The sequence below is a fragment of the Mus musculus genome, chromosome 14, assembly GCF_000001635.26.
Source record: "Mus musculus strain C57BL/6J chromosome 14, GRCm38.p6 C57BL/6J".
Classification (NCBI taxonomy): Eukaryota; Metazoa; Chordata; class Mammalia; order Rodentia; family Muridae; genus Mus; species Mus musculus.
This window is the reverse complement of record NC_000080.6, coordinates 42,485,240-42,504,018: the sequence shown is the minus strand read 5'-3', so window position 1 is coordinate 42,504,018 and position 18,779 is coordinate 42,485,240. Positions and strand designations below refer to the sequence as shown.

General features: G+C 41.8%; 1 protein-coding gene across 2 annotated transcripts; it reads left to right on the top strand.

The window, feature by feature from the left end:
* The first annotated feature begins 1,621 nt into the window (after nucleotides 1-1,621).
* On the top strand, nucleotides 1,622-17,791 carry Gm8020 (predicted gene 8020). 2 transcript variants are annotated; one of them, XM_030248237.1, is made up of 5 exons: nucleotides 1,622-1,830; nucleotides 2,820-2,982; nucleotides 4,240-4,371; nucleotides 5,026-5,209; nucleotides 17,615-17,791. In XM_030248237.1, exons 1-5 carry the CDS (start codon nucleotides 1,680-1,682, stop codon nucleotides 17,789-17,791), a joined length of 807 nt encoding a protein of 268 aa, XP_030104097.1. In that variant the 5' UTR covers nucleotides 1,622-1,679. The 2 variants fall into 2 exon arrangements, with proteins under 2 accessions (XP_030104097.1, NP_001365662.1); NM_001378733.1 differs by lacking the exon at nucleotides 17,615-17,791 and adding an exon at nucleotides 6,365-7,141 and having other exon boundaries at nucleotides 1,638-1,830.
* Nucleotides 17,792-18,779: the final 988 nt, after the last annotated feature.

Genomic DNA, 18,779 nt, shown 5'->3' with positions numbered 1-18,779 from the left:
CATTTTAAATGTAAATGAAGAAAATATCTAATAAAATAAAATAAAATAAAGAAGAGGAAACTTCTCAAGGAGTAGCTAAAAAGCTCTTGAAGGTACTGGACCAACAGTTTTACCAGTCCCTTTGAATTGTGTCAAACCATAGCAAAGAATTCATAGCCAAACCTTGTCAATAAACAGTGAATGATTTATGAATAGATGGGAAACTTCAAGGTGCATGCAGAATTCAGAGTTCTGGTCTCAGGAAGTAAAGAATTTTTCTTGAATAGAAACACTACAAAACTCTCAGTAGAGTTCAGGAAAAGGTGGATGGGCCTCATTCTTACTTTGGGCCTATTGTACCCAATACAGGGAGGGATTCATCCCTATACTATTTGATTGGAATGCCTGCTGCATTGCTTTCCAGGCTCAGAGATAATCAGCTACCCAAACTATAACTATTGCTTTTTCATTACTCATGTTCTATAGTTCTCCATAAAGGCTATTCATCTGATTACCTGAGAGACAGAGTGGGCTTCTGACTACCCCACCATCTCCCCAGACACTTTGGAGCCTTGTTATAGTGATATTGCATAGCTCAAGATGGTAGACAAAGACAACACAATCAATTTGGAAAGGCTTTACATGATTTTTCCACAATTTTACTGGAGAGTTTAAGTATCATTTTAGCATGCACTCAGCACACCCAGGTCAATAAGGCAGAAGGAATAGATGTCAATGCCAAACAGATCCCCTCCTGAAATGTTGGATCCATTAAAATTGAGGTTTCACTGGGCCAGAGGCCTGTTCATCCTCTTTCCATCCAATTGAGTCTTAGGTATCTTATGAATACAGGATCATATTCCAATCTCCAACAGACTCAGGCCTAGAACTGGGAACTCAAAAATGTAGAAACTGGAGAAGTGAGAGCTAATGGGACTACGAAGAAGCAATCCAATGTCCCTGTTGGCCTTTGTTCACAGATGCCTATCTTGTCTGGTTGTTTTGGAGATAGAGAATGTGGGATTTTAGCTTTTGAAGAAGGGACATAAACTTTACAATTTGATGTTGCCCCTGTCCCTGACTTCTTCTATTGCCAAGTACAAGGGCTTTTTCACTGCAAAGAAATGGGGTTGTAAATCAGAGATTTCATGAAAACCCATTGCTCACTTTATTAAAACAATGTCTCCTCTCAAGGCAGTTGCACCACTAACACATATACTCCAACTTGTGTAAAGGTAAAGGTGCAGGAGTAGGTTTCTGTCCTCTGGGAAACAGAGACCCCTGAGTAAATTGACCGTTTGTTACATGAATGGACCCCAGAAGTAGATTTATATTGGAGAAGAATCTCCCTCATAAAAGGATAATAATGAAGATGAGCTAGCCATGCCATGGCACTAACAAACTCTACCCATTCAAAGCACTGGACTTGTAGTGAAGCAGAGAGAAATCTCTAGCTTTGGAAGGAGAAGTTGCCAAGAGGTATCCCCAGGGGCAAAAGAGAGACTCCAGGAAAGGGAATCTCAGAAACTGGTCAGATGGAGCAAGCTGGTAAGCCTGTACGCCATGGAAGTTCCAGGTGACATCATCAGTAGCCACTTCCCTGGACAATCTCTTGTATCCAAGAGAACCATAGAATCTTCTGTGATGTCGCCAGTGTTGTGGTAACCAGCGCAGCTTGTGGGGTATTCCTTCAGATCCTCATGGGTTCCCAAACAGGCATGTTGTCCATGCTCCTCAGGGTATTTTGGAGAGAGAATAGAATACACACAGACACCAGACCAAGGCAGAAGGAGGCCGGCCGCCCATCATGGTGGGAAAGGGCAAGAAACAACTGGTCATGGAGAAGGCACAGTGAGTCCTGGGCAAGGTTTGGGGAGCTCCCTGGAGGATGTGGGCTTCAGCTGGTCCTTCCAGGAATAGGGATTGTGATCTGGATCCTTCAGATTCCTCAATGGTAGAGCCAGAGTCAAGAGTGTCTGATGATTAGTTTTACAGACAGCCTGGTATTGACAAGCCTGCAGGGGCTTTGCTGAGAGATCTTAATTTCCCACTGAATGGCAAATTATGCAAAGACCAAGCTCTGTGAGAATAGAAGTGTTGTTCTCAGGATGGAGTGTTCATGTACTTCATCTTTTTTTTTTTAAAGATCTATTTATTTATTATATGTAAGTACACTGTAGCTGTCTTCAGACACTCCAGAAGAGGGAGTCAGATCTTGTTTCAGATGGTTGTGAGCCACCATGTGGTTGCTGGGATTTGAACTCCGGACCCTCAGAAGAGCAGTCGGTTCTCTTACCCACTGAGCCATCTCACCAGCCCCATGTACTTCATCTTAATATAGTTTCCTCTAGGTTACATGAGCATGTGATTCCAAGAACAGAGAGGGCTATTGCCCTGCCTATGAATCAAGGTCTCAGACAGTTTGGTATTAAAAGCACTTGATGTGGACTGATACACAGTCTGGGTTTCTGTAGCAGTGTACGAGCTCTCATCATGCATTTGAAGAAGACTAGAAAAGCGTTGGCTAGTATGCTGAGAGGTACAGATTTGGTTGTTAGATATGAGCTGACAATGCCCTCCTTTTATTCTTGCCTGGCCCAGCTTATGCATTTCAGGGCTAGGGCGATTACAATAGGAAGTCGGGCATATGTTTAGTGGTGGTGGTTGTGAACAGGGACCTAGCTGAGGAGCCCAGCTTGAAGACAGCTATGATGCACTATCAGGGATTCTCAGTGTCTCTAGATTTTCATCTTCCTCAGGCTTCTCTGTGGGACAAAGCATGGTTTCCCTTTCCCTGCCCTATTATCTCTACAAGGTTACTAGTGTGTTTCTACCTACAGGGTCTGCTGGGGAGGCATCACTCCAAGCCCCCACCATCAATGAGCAGGAGAAGAGACACGAGAGGTTGGAGAAGCTCAAAAGAGAGCTCCAGAACATAAAAAATGCCAGGGACGAACTTCAGGGAATCCTGGCCAACTACACTAACAAGGATTTAAATGACAGGTAGTCATTATGCCCAGTTCTTTGCTGACTATCTTGGGCCATCCCTGTTAAGCCCAGATTCCCTCATACCGCAGGTGGCTACAACTCCAGGCTGTCTGCATACCCAAATCAATTTTGCTGATTGGAATTTCGATGCAGAACTTCAAGTTCAGATAGGAGTGAGATGGGGTCACAGGCACTTTTGATTCCTCCAAAAGTAATTCAGAGCCTGTGGCATGAATCACAGTCTGGGGATGAAGGTAGTAATGTGTGAGCTCTCATCCTGCCATTTAAGAAGGTTACACAGGTGTTGGTTGGTGGGAGTTGCTAGGTAATGTTTGTTTATAGCCAATCCTTTCCATAATTGACCAGGTGGTAATTTGGGTCCAATTGGTCCTGTCAACAGCTGGAGGGCCTGTCACACATACTGCCTTTCAGTATGACTGGATTGGCTGCAGTTCATAATTGCTTTTCTCAAATTTTGTTCATTACAATCTCAGATAAACCGAAATCAACTTATTTATTTGGCATTCTGATTGACTGTGTGTGTGTGTGTGTGTGTATCTGTGTCTCTGTGTGTGTTTGTGTGTGTGTGTAAAAGACAGAGCTAGAAAGAGACAGAGAATGAGAGAGATACTGGGTGCATGTGAGCTTGTGTGTGCATTTGTGGATGTGTGTGTTCCTGTGTGTGTGTGTTCCTGTGTGTACAGCTTAAGATCTAGAGAGTCTGTATCATGTGATATATACTGAGGTTGTGCCTGACTCCATTTCCAGGCAATAATAGTGAAGAAGCCAAGGAGGTTCATTTTTAGTAGCACAGCACTTACCCTCTGTGCTCACTGTGGATGCACATTGGAATATCCTGGTAGGTTATAGAGGCTTTTCCCTGTAGATATGATTATGTCCTTTGGGAATTGATGTAGCAATAGAGCCAAGGATTGTCAATACCGTGTCTAAAACCAGGAGGAGAATCATACAGATTTAACGTGGACCCAGGCCTGTGACACAGATTCCTGGAAAGTTCTGGGAGAACTAGTCTATTCTTTCAAACCCCTACAGGGAGCTGAGGCAGATCAGCACCCTGCCTTTACTTCCCTGGGCTTACTGGCCCAAGCTGAAGAGTAATAAGTTTAATAAGCACCAAGTGGAACTGGTAACAAGGAGCTAGGTCAAGTGGCATATATGGGGTGGGGTAGTGCATGATTCAGCTTGAATTGAAATGATCCTTGTATCCTTAGTTCATGGGACATTTTGTTCCTTGTCCATGCCCTCCCACAGGATCAACTTTGAGACATTCATGCTTGAGATGCAACATGACCAGGTGATGACTGACCTGAAGAGAATGCCCCAGGACATCAGTGAGGCCTTGTCCAAGTGCAAGCAGTTGACTAAAGAAAATCAGTTCTACTGGTGAGTGACTAACAGGGTCATGACCCAAGACGTAGGCACAGGATATGTCTGCCAATCCTTGTATTTGAACTAAAGTGGGGACTCAGGTTCTTTACTGTTAGTCTCTAAACAGGAAGCCTGCCTCCTTCAAACAAGGCACTAAGATTTTAACATCTTGGATCATTTTGACCAAGTGTGAAGAGACTGGGAGCCCCTCAAGCCACTGTCCTTTCCAACTAAGTATCCTCGAGATCGAAAAGGTGTCCACCATGATGGAGATATCAATCAGCCTTGGGCCTCTTGGGCTCTGAAAGTAGATTTATAGATGGGGTTTCCAGGAGAAACATAGAAAGATTCTGTGATGCTTGGGTCTCTTCACTCCTAGAGAATTTTGCCCCAGGTGGATTTTTTTTATACCACAGACTTATAAGCACATATAGACCCCATGTTCTTTTTTGAGAGATACATGAGTCCCTGTTGGTGTCAGGGTTTTCAAAAGTACCTTGGGTCTTCTGGAAAGTGGCAGTCCTCTGGATTTGATCTCCCTCTATGGCCAATCTGGATACTTGTTTGGGGCTGCCTGGGGATCAGGGCCAATGATGAAGGAATGGTCCTTGGAGGAATGGGAGGAAGATGGATGCTTCCTGAATTCACCATGTTTTGTTTGTGGCTCAGCTTCAGGAACTGCCACCTCCTGATTGAATCTAACCTCATCCAGCACAAAGTCAGGATGTTGAGGAAGGAGAACAGACAGCTGCTAAGGGAGCAGATTGCATTGGAAGAAGGCAACACAGAAACAAAAATACTATGTAAGGAAGGCAGCCAGAAGATCAAAGACCACTATACTAAGCAGCAGCAGGTAGGATGAATGAAGCATCAGGGGCAGAATGCCCTAAAGTGTGATCATAAACACAGTTAAGCCTATGTAAGCATCCTGCACCTTATCCAGGCTCTCTCCTATTTCTCATCCAGTTTTCCACTTCTGTGATAATTTCCAAGACTTTCTGTGGACTTACCCTCTTTTGAAGAAATTGGATTTCTGCCATGCCCTCTCCTCCCCATCCTAGTCGGCCACCTCTAGCTTGCCACTCTAGGCAGAGGAGATCCTGGACCCCTGAAGGCAACCCCTTGAGGCTCTATGGTATGGAGAGGTGCCTCAGGATGCCACTTCCTGAATTATCTAGGAACCAGGTCCTCTGTTCTGCTCTATGGCAACTCATCCTGAGGGGCTTGGGCCTACCTTGTCCTAGGACAGAAGGGCAGGCTCCAATTTTATTTTGTGTGTGTGTGTGTGTGTGTGTGTGTGTGTGTGTGTGTGTGTGTGTGTGTGTCATGGCTTGGCTGAAAAGATGCAGCGTCCTTTCACTATCTCCAACATGAGGTACTAGCACAGGATGGAAGTACCTAAGGAGCCATAAGCATAGCAAGGCTATTGGTTTTTGTTTTTGCTTTTGTTTTTGTTTTTGTTTTTGTTTTCCTTCATGAGTATCCCCTTTAGAGTTCAATGCTTACCCTTGGGAAGATTTGCATGAAGCACACTCTTGCTGATTACAGTATCCTTCCAGTGTGCATGAATTTCCTGTGAGATGGTTTCTCTGGGGATTACCAGATATAGGGGTTCCCAAGGAGAGCCAAGGAAGGATTCAGAACTCCAGAAATAATAAGAGCCTTCACTTCAAATTTTGCTAGGCTCCCTAGAAGGCCTCTGTTTAATGTTAGATTCAGACACTGATACACACTTATTTTTCAATATCAAGTATTTAGACTATTGGAGAAATTTGGTGTTTTACTATAACTCCAGCACAGTGTGTAGTTCACAATCCATTGTCAAGCAATTTTTTACATTTGAGAAAAACATCCAGGCCCAGGTGCTCTCTTCCCCTTCTCCTATGGGGATACAGGAAAGATCTCAGATGAAAAGTGATACTGGATTGTCCTGCTGAGTAAAGCTGGTATTTGCTGGATCACTGACATGGAAAGATCTCACCAGGCTTTTTTTCTCTTCCTCCTGTAGGTCTTAAATATTCTGCAGAAGCTCGAACAGATCAGAGACCAGGACAAGATCTAGCTCAGACACAACTGTTCACCAGGAGCAGTGGGTGTGCAAAGCAAATTAACCACCATTGCATCTAATCCTTGTAACCTTGGCTATCTTGGGCTGCATTTTCTTCTTTTTTGGTTTGCTATGAGTAATGAGGCCGTTATTTTGTCTAGCCTCTGGTCTAGCAAGACTGCCTGTTTGGAAGGCTTTAGAGAAGTGGTGAGATACATCAAGATGTGCTCGGCATCCAGGAGGGCTCTGAGAATGCCAATTTTGGCTGGTCCTGTTGGGTCATCTAGAATTATATCATGGTGATCAGTCAAGTGAATTTGAAAAACTTTGAGGTATCATCTGTAACATCTCTCATGCTCAGACTTGGAAGGACTAGTCCATCAGCAGAACACCTACCCCAATGAGGCATGCCTATATTCATCCTGAACAGATTATTACCATCAGTGACTGCCTTTGCACTATTTCACCAAGGCCAGCAACAGGCTGTAGGTCTTTGCTGAACATCTGCAGCAAGAGAATGATGCTGAGCTTAATTATTTTGTTTGGTTTTGGTTAGAGTTTTGATTTCTTTGTGTCTTTGGTTTTCCTGTGTTTTCATTTGAAGTTCATTATATATTCACTCTCTTTTTGTTACTGTAATTAATTTGCTTTTTTTTTTGCTAAGTCTATATACTGTATAAACTAACTCCCCACTTTAAGTTGTTATTGAATAAAATTAGTGTATTGTTATGGATAAAACATCATCTCTAATTATTTCTATCATAAGGACAATCTGCATTTATGTGTGGTTCATACATAGTCCTGTAACACTAGAAGTTTCAGGCAAGAATGGGACTCTTCAAGTATCATGTTGTTTAGGCTTCATAAGTAGTACCCAGCCAGCCAGAGCTCCACAGAAAATTGAGATTTTGATGTGGATATGTGTCAAACTATGTGGATCCCAAAGTCAGGATGAAAAAAGTATCCATGCTCTATCTCTATAGTGATAAATTTAGCTACAGTTATGATGTACTCTCTTGTGCATGACCAAGTCGGACAAACAAGTAAGATACACAACAGTATTTCTCTAATACATTCCAGGAAATAAAAATATTCCCATTGAGTAATTAAAATCTTCTGAATTATAAAGTAATTTGGATAAAAATGACCTTCAAAAGTCATTTCATAATTGAATGTTTGATACCTACCTCATAAAAATGTTTTAGGAAGGATTAGTAGATATGGCCTTGCTGGAGGAATTTTGGCACTGGAGGTTGGCATTGAGGTTTCAAAAACTCATGCCAGTCCCTGCCTCTGTCTTTGTCCCTGTCTTTGTCACTATCTCTTTGTCTCTGTTGATCTCACAATGTTTCTCTCTTTTTCTCTATATCTCAGTCTACACTCTCACTGTCTCTGTCTCTGCTTCTGTCTGTTTGTCTGTCTGTTTGTCTGTATCTATTTCTTCCCTCTGCCGCCTCTATATGTATCAGATGTAAGTTCATCTACTCCTCTAGTGCCATGATGTCTGTATGCATGCCTGCCTGCTGCCATGTTCCCCACCTTGACAATCCTGGATCACCCTTTTATATTGTTGGCCAAACCCAATTGAATATTTTCTTTATACGTTATCCTGGTCAAGGTGTGTCCTAGCAATAAAACAGTGAATAAGAAAGCAAAACAAACTCTTAATCATTGGAAAGATCAGCTACGAGATGGGAGAGGAACTTCACTAAGTGTACATATGACAGAGAGTTCATTTCTAGACAATCGGATGGTGTTAAAAACTAAACACCAGGAAACCTGCCTGTTAAACATTAAAACTTTTTAAATTTAAACATTTCAAAATGTTCTATGGCTGTCCATGGTAGAGCACACCTGTAATCCCAGCAGTCAGATGGCAGAGGCAAGAAGAACTGCATGAGCCTCTGGACAGCATGGTCTATGTACTAGATTCTGGTATACCAGGGATAAGTAGAGAGTCCCAGTCTCAAACACACTCCCTTCTTATGTTCTGTCAAACTGAACAGAATCTTCAAAAGAAGAGAAAGAAATGGATCATAGATATGTATTTAAATGTTTAATATCCTTCTTCATCAGAAAAATGCAAATTAAAATAGTTTTAACCTTGTATCTTACTGCAGCCAGAATGGCTATTACAAGTAGACTAAATGACCACAACTCTTGACATGAGTGTGGGATAAGAGAGTATATATTCACATGTACAGTCATTATGAAAAACAGGAGAAATGTTCTGGAAAACATTGCTAGAGATAGATCTTCCATAAGAACCAGCTGTACTGTTTGTGGTGTTTGAATGAGAAGAACCCTTATAGGCTCATAGATTTGAATACTTGGTCAACAGGGTATAGCACTCTTTGATGGTATTCAGAGCTGTGGCCTTGTTGTGGGGGTGGGCTTTAAAGTTTCAAAAGCCCAGCTCAGGGCCAGCATCCCTGCTTCCTGCAGATCCAGATCCAGAACTCTCAGCTACTTCTCCAATTCCATGTCTGCCTCTGCATGATTCTGTCAAGAAAAAAATGTACTAAAGTTCTGAAATGGGAAGCAGGCCCCCCATTTAAATGCTCTCATTAAAAGGTCCATCATGGTCCTGAAGTCTCTTTCTAGCAAGACAACACAGACTCAGACACTATTCCAGGGCATATAGCCAAAGGCATTATCCTAAGACAGAGACCTGGGTGTGCTCATGTTCCCTCCTGCGTTATTCACAATAGTCAGGACATCAAAACAACCCAGACATAAATATAACTGATGAAAGGATAATGAGTACATGGTTCATATACACAATGGTAAAGAACTATGACAATATAAATGAAATTTACAGGTTAATGGATGGACACATGAATAATATTTTTGAGTGATATAACCCAGACCCAAAAAGACAAATACCACATCATGTGTCTTATGTGGATGGTAACATTGAATGTCTAGAGATGTGCATTTAAACTGCAGTATCCATAGAAGGTAATGCACTAGTGTTGGGTTATAGGAGGATATTTCAAGAAAATAATAGAACACATAAATTGTGAAGGAGAAAAAGGAAAACAGTAGGACAGAGTGAGGTAAATGTCTTGGGAGATTGCAGAGGAGTGTGGTGGCTTGAATATGTGAGTGGTACGTTTAGGAGTTGTGGCCTTGTTAGAAACAGTGTGTCAGTGTGGAGGGTAGGCATTGAGACCCGCATACTAAACATATGACCTGGTGTCTCCTCACATCAATAAATCTCAAACTAACACCTGGGACAGTAGACTACCATGTCCAGAATTTGGTAAAGTTGAGTGGGTTAGATGTCCCAGACCCACAGAAATGGCAAAAGTGTTACCTGCTTCCTACCAGGCCTCTTTCATGGGACCAAAATCTGTATATAGGAACATGGCCTGTGGTTATTTAGAAGAGAATAGGGTTCTCCCTGCTAATGAGGTAATAGAAGATGGTAGGGTTCAGTCAATAAGCTTCCCTTCCTGGACATTCCTTCCTCAGAAGTTACTTAACTTCTAGTCTAACCTTAAGACATGTTATGCTTTCATTTCCATGAAAAACAATCAATAAACAGTTTACAACCAAGGACTGTCTCTCTCATCAAACCAACTGTGGGTTACATGGAGAAAAAGCCTTTGCCTACAGAGTCTTGCCATCTAAGTCTCCATCAGAAGGCCCCTCAATACTCCTGGGCTAGTCACCTCTGAGCTAATCCAGAATTCCCCATTCCCTGATTTCAGGGCTAGTTCTTAGCCTGCTGGCCTCCTCCATGCTCAGCTCCTCTGAGACTTCTAGCAGTGCCTGCATGTCCAAGATTCTGAGAACCCCTTGCCCAGTTATCCTTGCAGGCCAGCAGGGTCAAACCTGCTGTGAACTCTCTGCAACCCAGCACTGTCTGGATGTCCAGGATTTTGTGGGTCCCTGTCCCCAGACTCCTAAACATAGGCCCGTGGAATTCAGAACAATATACTACCCAATGAAAAGCCCAGGGCCAAGATTGGATTATCTTGTTTTGGGTTGCTCATCATTGAGTCTCAAACACTGTCCCCAATCATTAAAGACTACTGCCATTTCCTTCCTTCTTTTCTGGAAGATAATGGTAAAAACACATTGCTGAAGAAGATGGTATCTGGCACAGGCATCAATTCAGGGATCTATCTCATTATTTTCTGTGTGTTGAGAACATATTTATCACTCTTTTGCAGTTACTTGGAGATATTTGGCCCATTACAACCCACCAAATTTCTATAGACGTGGTAATCCCTTGGTAGCTAAGATTGCAACTCCCTGTCCCCCATCACCCTCCCAACATCTGTCTTAAGATCTGGCAACTGTTATTCTAATTTCAGCTTCTCTAAGTGGGCTAAACTGAAGAGGGAGCCCAGGGCCTCATGTATACCAAGCAGCAAACACTACAGGAGAATACACTGTACTTCACCACAACACACTGCACCACACCACACTACAGTATACTATACTAGAGAACCCCCAGTCCTCCTGTTTCTCTGAGATCAACTTTCTTTCTTAACCCTTTCTCAGCCTTCCTGCATGGATTATCTGCCCAAACAAGGTGAATGTAGTAAACGAAAGTGAACATTTTCTACTTTCATAATCCACATTGAAATTTACTGTGAACTCTGTGCAGAGTTCATGACCACCAGGAACACCTGGCCGCCCTTCTCCCCATTGTCACTTACTGGGTTCCCTCTCCATTTTTTCTGTTCTCTTTCTAATCTGAGGATACAGCCTTGGATACTCAGATTTTGGGTACTTTGTCCTTTCCTTCAGACCTCTGTATTTGCTGTGTCTCCCCTTAGGACTCCATGCATCAGGCTGAGTACTTAGTAGAGCTGTTTCTAACTCTGCATCAGCAGATACCCACAAGAGCTTCTGGCCCTCAGACAGGTGGTTCTTCAAAGCTTTAGAGAAGAGATGTGACTCTGAAGAACACCCTAAGTGCTGCAGATGGATGGCTGCTGAACAAACTCTATGACTAGTTGTCTCAGGAGGGTTTTGGGACTCCTCCAAATCTGGCTGCACTGCAGCTTCTCCTAGAATTCAATGTGGACGCCTTACAGGTTAAGAGGATCAGTCAAGTACCAACAAGGTGGCCACATGGACGCATCCAGAAAGGCATGGTAAGGAGAAGCTGAGAGTCCTACATGTTCATGTGAAGGCTGCTAATAGAACATTAATGTCCAGGCAGCTAGGGTGAGGGTTTTGACCACACACACAGTGCCCCATATACTCAAACTTGGCCACTCCTTCTTATGTTGCCACTCAGTGGGTTGAGCATATAAAAACCATAACAAATATTGATGCAAAAAATACTCAATAACGTCTTGGAAACTGTTTCTAATAACACATGCAAATGATCACTCACCATGACCCAATATGCATCATGTATAGGATGTAAGAATGATTCAATGTTTTGGAATTCATCAAAGTAATATACTATGTAATAAATTTAAGAAATTATTATTTGATCATCTCATTAGATACTCTATCATCCCAGGGATGCAGGAATGATTCAATATATGGACATCCATCAATGTAATCCACTATATAAAATAACTTAAAATATATTGGATAATCTCATCAGATGCTGAAAAAGTGTTTGACAAAATACAATATAACTTCAAGATAAATGCATTGGAGGAATCAGAAAGTCACGTTTCAGAAAGAAATGAGCAAAATAGAGCAACCCAGTTGCCAACATCAAAATATATGGAGAAAAATTTGAAGCCATCCCATTAAAATCAGAGACAAGGAAAGACTTTGCCCTCTTCCCCTACGTATTGAACATAGTCTTTGACATTTTAGCCAGAGCAATCAGGGAAAAATGCCGATCAAAGTGATACAAATTGGAAGGGAGGAATTCAAGACACTACAATTTGAGGAGTATGGAATATTACACATAAGTAAGCTCAAAAAAATCCAGGAGAGAACTCCTACAGCAGATAAACCACTTCAGCAAAGTCAATGGATACAAAATTAACTCGAACAATCCAGGAACTTTCCTCTACTCAAAGGATAATTATACTGAGGAAGAGATTTTTTAAAACTACATACTTCACAATAGTCACAAACGATATCTTGGTGTGACTCGAACAAAGCAAGGGAAAGATAATAATGAATGAAAAGAACATTAAGTCTCTGAACAAAGAAAACAAAGAAGACCTTAGAAGATGGAAAGATCTCCCATGGTCATTGATGAGCAGGATTAATATAGTAAAAAAGGTCCATCTTGCCAGAAGCAATCTACGGATTCAATGCAATCCCCATCACAATTCCAACTCATTCCTTCACAGAGATAGAAAAAGCAATTCTCAAATTTATCTGAAATAACATAAACCCAGTATAGCAAAAACTATTCCTAACAATAAAAGAATGGCTCAGGAAATCACCATCCCTGATCTCAAAATATACCACAGGGCAAGTGATAAAAATGTCATGTTTCTGGTATAGAGAGACAAGTAGACCAACAGAATAGAATTGAAGACCTAGAAATGAACCTACATTCATATGGTCACTTGATCTTTGTCAAAGGAGCCAAAACCATCCAGTGGATAAAAGACAGCATTTTCAACAATTGGTGCTTGTTCAACTGGCATTCTGCATATAGAAGAATGCAAATTGATGTATTCTTATCTCCTTGTACAAAGCTCTAGTCCAAATCACTCAAGGACCTCCACGGAAAACAAGATACATTGAATCTAATACAAGAGAGAGCAGTAAAGAACCTCAAACACATTGTCACAGGGGAAATGTTCCTGTACAGGACACCAATGGCTCATGCTGTAGGACCAAAAACAGTGTCAAATGGGACCCCATAAAATTGAAAAGCTTTGTAAGTCAAAGGATGCTGTCAAAAGGACAAAATTGCACACACATATAGGGAAAACTTCTGTACCAACTCTACATCTGATAGAGGGCTAATATCCAAAATATAAAAAGAACTCAAGAATTTACACTCCAGAGATCCTAATAACCCTATTAAAGAATGGGGTACAGAGCTAAACAGAAAATTCTCAACTGAGGAATCTTGAATGGCTGAGATGTACTTAAGAAATGTTCAACATCTTTAGTCATCAGGGAAATGCAAATCAAAATGACCCTAAGTTTCCACTTCACAGCACTCAGATGGGCCAAGAACAAAACTCAGCTGACAGGTGATTCTGGCAAGAATGCGAAGAAAGTAGAACATTCCTCCATTCCTGCTGGGACTGCAAGTTGGAAAAACCACTTTGGAGATCAATCTGGCAATTCCTGAGAAAGTTGGAAATGGTTCTACCTCAAATACAGGTATACCACCATGGTACATAAACCCACAAGATTCTCCAATATATTAAAAGGACACATGCACTACTATGTTCATAGCAGCCTTATATATAATGACCAGACTCTGAAAACAACCCAGATGTCCCTCAACAGAAGAATGGATACAGAAAATATTGTACAGTGTACAGAAGTACTACTCAGCTTTTAAAAACATTACGTCATGAAATTCAAAGGCCAATGTTTGGAAGTTGAAATATCATCCTGAGTGTGGTATCCTAGTCACAAAAGGATACACATGGTATGTAGTTATTGATAAGTGGAAATTGGTCAAAAAATGCATGGAATGCCCACAATACAACTAACAGACCAGGGGAAACCGAAGAAGAAGGAAGATCACACCAAAGTGTGAATGCTACATTTCTACTCAGAAGGGGGAAGCAAAGAATGTTTGGAAGTAGGAGGAGAGAAGGATCTGGGAGGGAGAGAAGAGTAGGAGGTAAAGGGGGTTCTGTTTCAGATATGGGAGGAGATGGGGAAGAACTACAGAGGGAAAGTCATTTGAAAGGAGGTCTGTACCCATTGGAGAGGGGGAACTGTGTGTAGCCACTATAAAGTCTCAGATGCCAGGGACCCAAGAGATTCCCAGAACCCAACAGGGAAGACATTAGCCTAAATACCAAACAAAGGGGAAGAAGGAACTATACAGACCATATTTATTGGATAAGCATGGCAACCTTTTAAGGTTGGGGCTACCCAACCACCTCAAAAGTATTAATCCAGAATTCCTTCTGTCAAAAGGAAATGCAGGGATAAAGAGAGGAGCAGAGCTTGAAGGAAAGGCCATCCAGAGACTGCCCCAACTTGGGATCCATTCCATCTGGAGTCACCAAACCCAGTCACTATTGCTGATGCTATCAGGAGCCTGGTTTCTTTCTTTCTTTCTTTCTTTCTTTCTTTCTTTCTTTCTTTCTTTCTTTCTTTCTTTCTTTCTTTCTTCCTTCCTTCCTTCCTTCCTTCCTTCCTTCCTTCCTTCCTTCCTCTGTCTCTCTCTGTCTCTCTGTCTCTCTCTGTCTCTCTCTCTCTCTCCCCCTCACTCACTCCCTCCCTACCCCCTCTCCTTTTTTCCCCTCAGGTGGAAGAACATTTTTGTTCCTTTTCCCTAATCACAGTGTAAAAATGATAGATAACTTTTGTATCAAGTTAGAATTATGTAGGATTTTGGGTAATCAGGAGATGACTCAGTATATCACTATATAGCAATGGTTCTCAACCTTCCTACTGCTGCAGCAAATCTTTTATGTACTTCTTCATGTTTTGGTGATACTCCCGCCCCCATATCATGTAATTATTGCAATGCTACTTCATAAATGTAACTTTTGGTATTGGTGTCTCTTGAAATGCTATGCATGCAGCCAAACATGAGAACGAGCAAGTGGACCTAGATTCTGAAGTTAGGACAAGGACTGAAGGAACAGAAGGGGCTTGCAACCCCATAAGGAGAACAACAAAATCAACCAAACAGAGCCTCACAAAACTCACATGCACTAAACCACCAAGCACATAGTACATGAGGGGATATCCAGAGTTCCAGCTGGATACGTAGTAGAGGAATGCCTTATCTGGCATCAATGGGAGGGAGTGCCCTTGGTCCTGTACAGGCATGATGATCCAGGGTTGGTCAATGCTAGGGCACTGAGGCAGAAGTGTTTGGACGAGGGGGTATAGGAGCACCCTCATACATAGAGGCAATGCTAGAAGTAGAGGGGATGAGGTTTTTGCAGGGGGAACTGAGAAGGGGGATAACATTTGGGATGGAAATACATAAGAAAATCAACAAAGAAAAAGTAAAAATAAAGGTATAAAAATCACAAATGGGGCAACCCTGGAGAAGGACAACTTACAAAAAACATCAGGGTCTACAGATGCAAGCCTCACCAACAGAACATAGAAAAGAGAATCTCAGGCAAAGGAAATACCATAGATGATAATCATAGATGATATTAAAAAGTCACTCAAAGAATATACAGAGTAAAAAATTCCTTACTCAAAACATCTAGCTAATGCAGGACACAATAAAAAGAACAAAACTAAGAATAATGGAAAAAGAAGTGGGTGAGGGATAACAGTTCAAAGACCCAGAAAACATCTTCAACAATATGATTTTTAAAAGTCCTTAACCTAAAGACAGAGATGGCCTTAAATTTACAAGAAACCTACAACACACCAAATCATTTGGACCAATACAGAAAATCATCCTATTACATATTAAACAAAAGTATAAATGTACAGAATAAAGAAAGAAAATATTACAAGCTCTAAGGAAAGAAAGTCAAGTAACATACAAAGAAAGACCTATGAGAATTACATTGACATGTTACCAGAAATGGTAATATCTAAAAGATCTTGGACAAATGTCTTTCAGACTCTAAGAGAACACAAAAGCCAGCCTTGGTTACTATACCCAGAAAACTCTTTATGACCATAGTTGGAGAAACTAAGATATTCTGCGACAAAAACAAATTCAAACAATACCTTTCCCCTAATTCAGCACTACAGAGGATACTAGAAGCAAAATTCCAACAGATTGTGTGTAATTATACCCAAGAAAACACAACAAATGAATAATCTCACAAGACCCCAAAGAAAGGGAAAAGCATGTTGTCTCCATTCCCTGCCCTATTATCTCTACGAGTTTACGAGTGTTTGTCAACCTACATGGTCTGTTGGAAAGGCATCACCCCAAGCCTCCACCACCAATAAGCAGGAGCAGAGAATGAAGAGGATGGAAAAGCTCAAAAGGGATCTCCAGAAGATCAAAAATGAGAGAGATGGACTCCAGGGAATCCTAGCCAATTACACTAACAAGGATTTGAACAACTGGGAGTCATTATGCCCAGTTCTTTCCTGACTGTCTTGGGCCCTCTCTGTTAAACTCAGATTCCCTCATATCACAGGAGGCTACACCACCAGGCGGTCCACATATCCAAATTCATTTTGCTGATTGGATTTTCGACACAGAACTTCAAGTTCAGATAGGAATGATATGGGTCTTAGGCACTTTTGACTCCTCCAAAAGTAAATCAGAGCCTGTGGTATGAATCTTAGTCTGGGGATAAGGGTAGTATTGTGTGAGTCCTAATTCTGCATTGTAAGAATCCTATGCAGGTGTTGGTTTGTGGGAGATTCAAGGTCCTCTCTGTTTATGGCCAATCATGATTGCAGTTTACATGGAGGTAATTTGGGTCCAACTAGTCCAGTCAACAGCTGGAGGGACCTGGTCCCACATACTGTCTCTCAGTATAACTGGATTGGCCATAGTTCATCACTGCTTTTATCAAATTTTATTCACTATACTATCAGATAATATGTATTCATTTGGCATTCTGATTGTGTTTGATTATGGGGGGTGGTCAGTGTGTGTGTGTGTGTGTGTGTGTGTGTGTGTTCCACTTAAGAGCTAGAGTGTCTGTATAGTATTCTGGGGCATGAGATTTTGCTTGACACAGTTTCCAGCCAAAAATAGTGAAGACCGAGGGAGCATCACTTTGAGCAGCACAGCATATGAGCTCTGTGGTCACCTTAGGTGCACACTGGAAATGTACTATCCTGTAGATACTGATTATGTCCTTTGGGAGTTTATGTAGCAACAGAAGCAAGGATTGACAATTCCTTGTCTACAAACAGATGTGTCATCACAGGTTTAAGGGGGACCCAGGACTATGGCACAGGTTCCTGGAAAGTTCTTGGAGAGCTAGTCTATTTTTCTTGCCCCTTCAGGGAGATAAAGTAGGTCAAATCCCTGCCTTTACTTCCCTGCCTCTACTGACCCCAGGCAAAGAGTAATAAGTTTGATAAGCTCCAAGTGGAACTGGTAACATGGAGCAATGTAGTGGCATATATGTGTTGGGGTAGTCCACGATTCAGCTTGAATTAACATGATCCTTGTATCCTTAGTTCATGGGATTATTTGTTCATTGGGCCATGCCCTCCCACAGAATCAAAATTAGGACATTCATGCTCAAGATGCAAGATGACCAGGTGATGACTGACCTGAAGAGAATTCCCCAGGACATCAGTGAGGCCTTGTACAAGTACAAGGAGTTGAGTAAAGAAAATCAATTCTACTGGTGAGTGACTAACAGGGTCGTGATCCAAGCACTAGGGCACAGGATATGTCTGCCCATCCTTGTCTTTGAACCAAAGTAGGGGCTCAGTTTATATACTGTTTGCCTCTAAACCAGAAGCCTGGCTCCTTCAAAGCAAGGCTCTAGGATTTTTACCACTTAAAGTCATTTTGGCCAAGTGTGAAGAGTCTGTGAGCAACTCAAATCATTGTCCTTTCCAACAAAGTATATTTGAATGTAGATACATAGATAAGGTTTCCATGGGACACCTAGAAAGACTGTATGTTGGTTGGGTCTCTTCTCTTCTCCTAGAGAAGGTCTGCCTTCTACCTACAGGTGATTTTTAAATAACATGGACATATAAGCACACATGTGTTCCAGGTCCCCTTGAGAGATACTTAAGTCCCTGTTAGTATCACAGTTTACAGATGTACCTCGGCTTCTGAAATATGGCTGTCCTCTGGATTTGACCTCTCTCAATATGATGCTCCGTGGCCAATCTGGACAGTTGTCTGGGCTGCCTGGGCACCAGGGTACATTGTGGCAGGGATGGTCCTTGGAGGAGAGGGAGGAAGATGGATGCTGACTTGTGTAATCATTTGTTTGTTTGTGACTCGGCATCGGGCACTGCCACCTCCAGAGTGAATCTAACCATCTCCAGCACAAAGTCAGGATGTTGTGGAAGGAGAACAGACAGTTGCTAGAGGAGCAGATTACACTAGAAAATGCTCCAACGAATCAAAGAGGCTGTGTAAAGAAGGCAGCCTGAAAACCAATGACCTATGTACCAAGCAGCAGCAGGTAGGGTGCATAAATCATGAGAAGAAGGTTGCAGTCATGTCTAACCTTAAGCACAGTCAAGCCTAAGCAACCATCCTGTACCTTATCCATGCTCTCTCCTATGTCTCATCCAGTTGTTCATTTCTGTGATCATTTCCAAGACTTTATGTGCAGTTATCCTCCTTCAAGAAACTACATATTTGGGAAGTAAACAA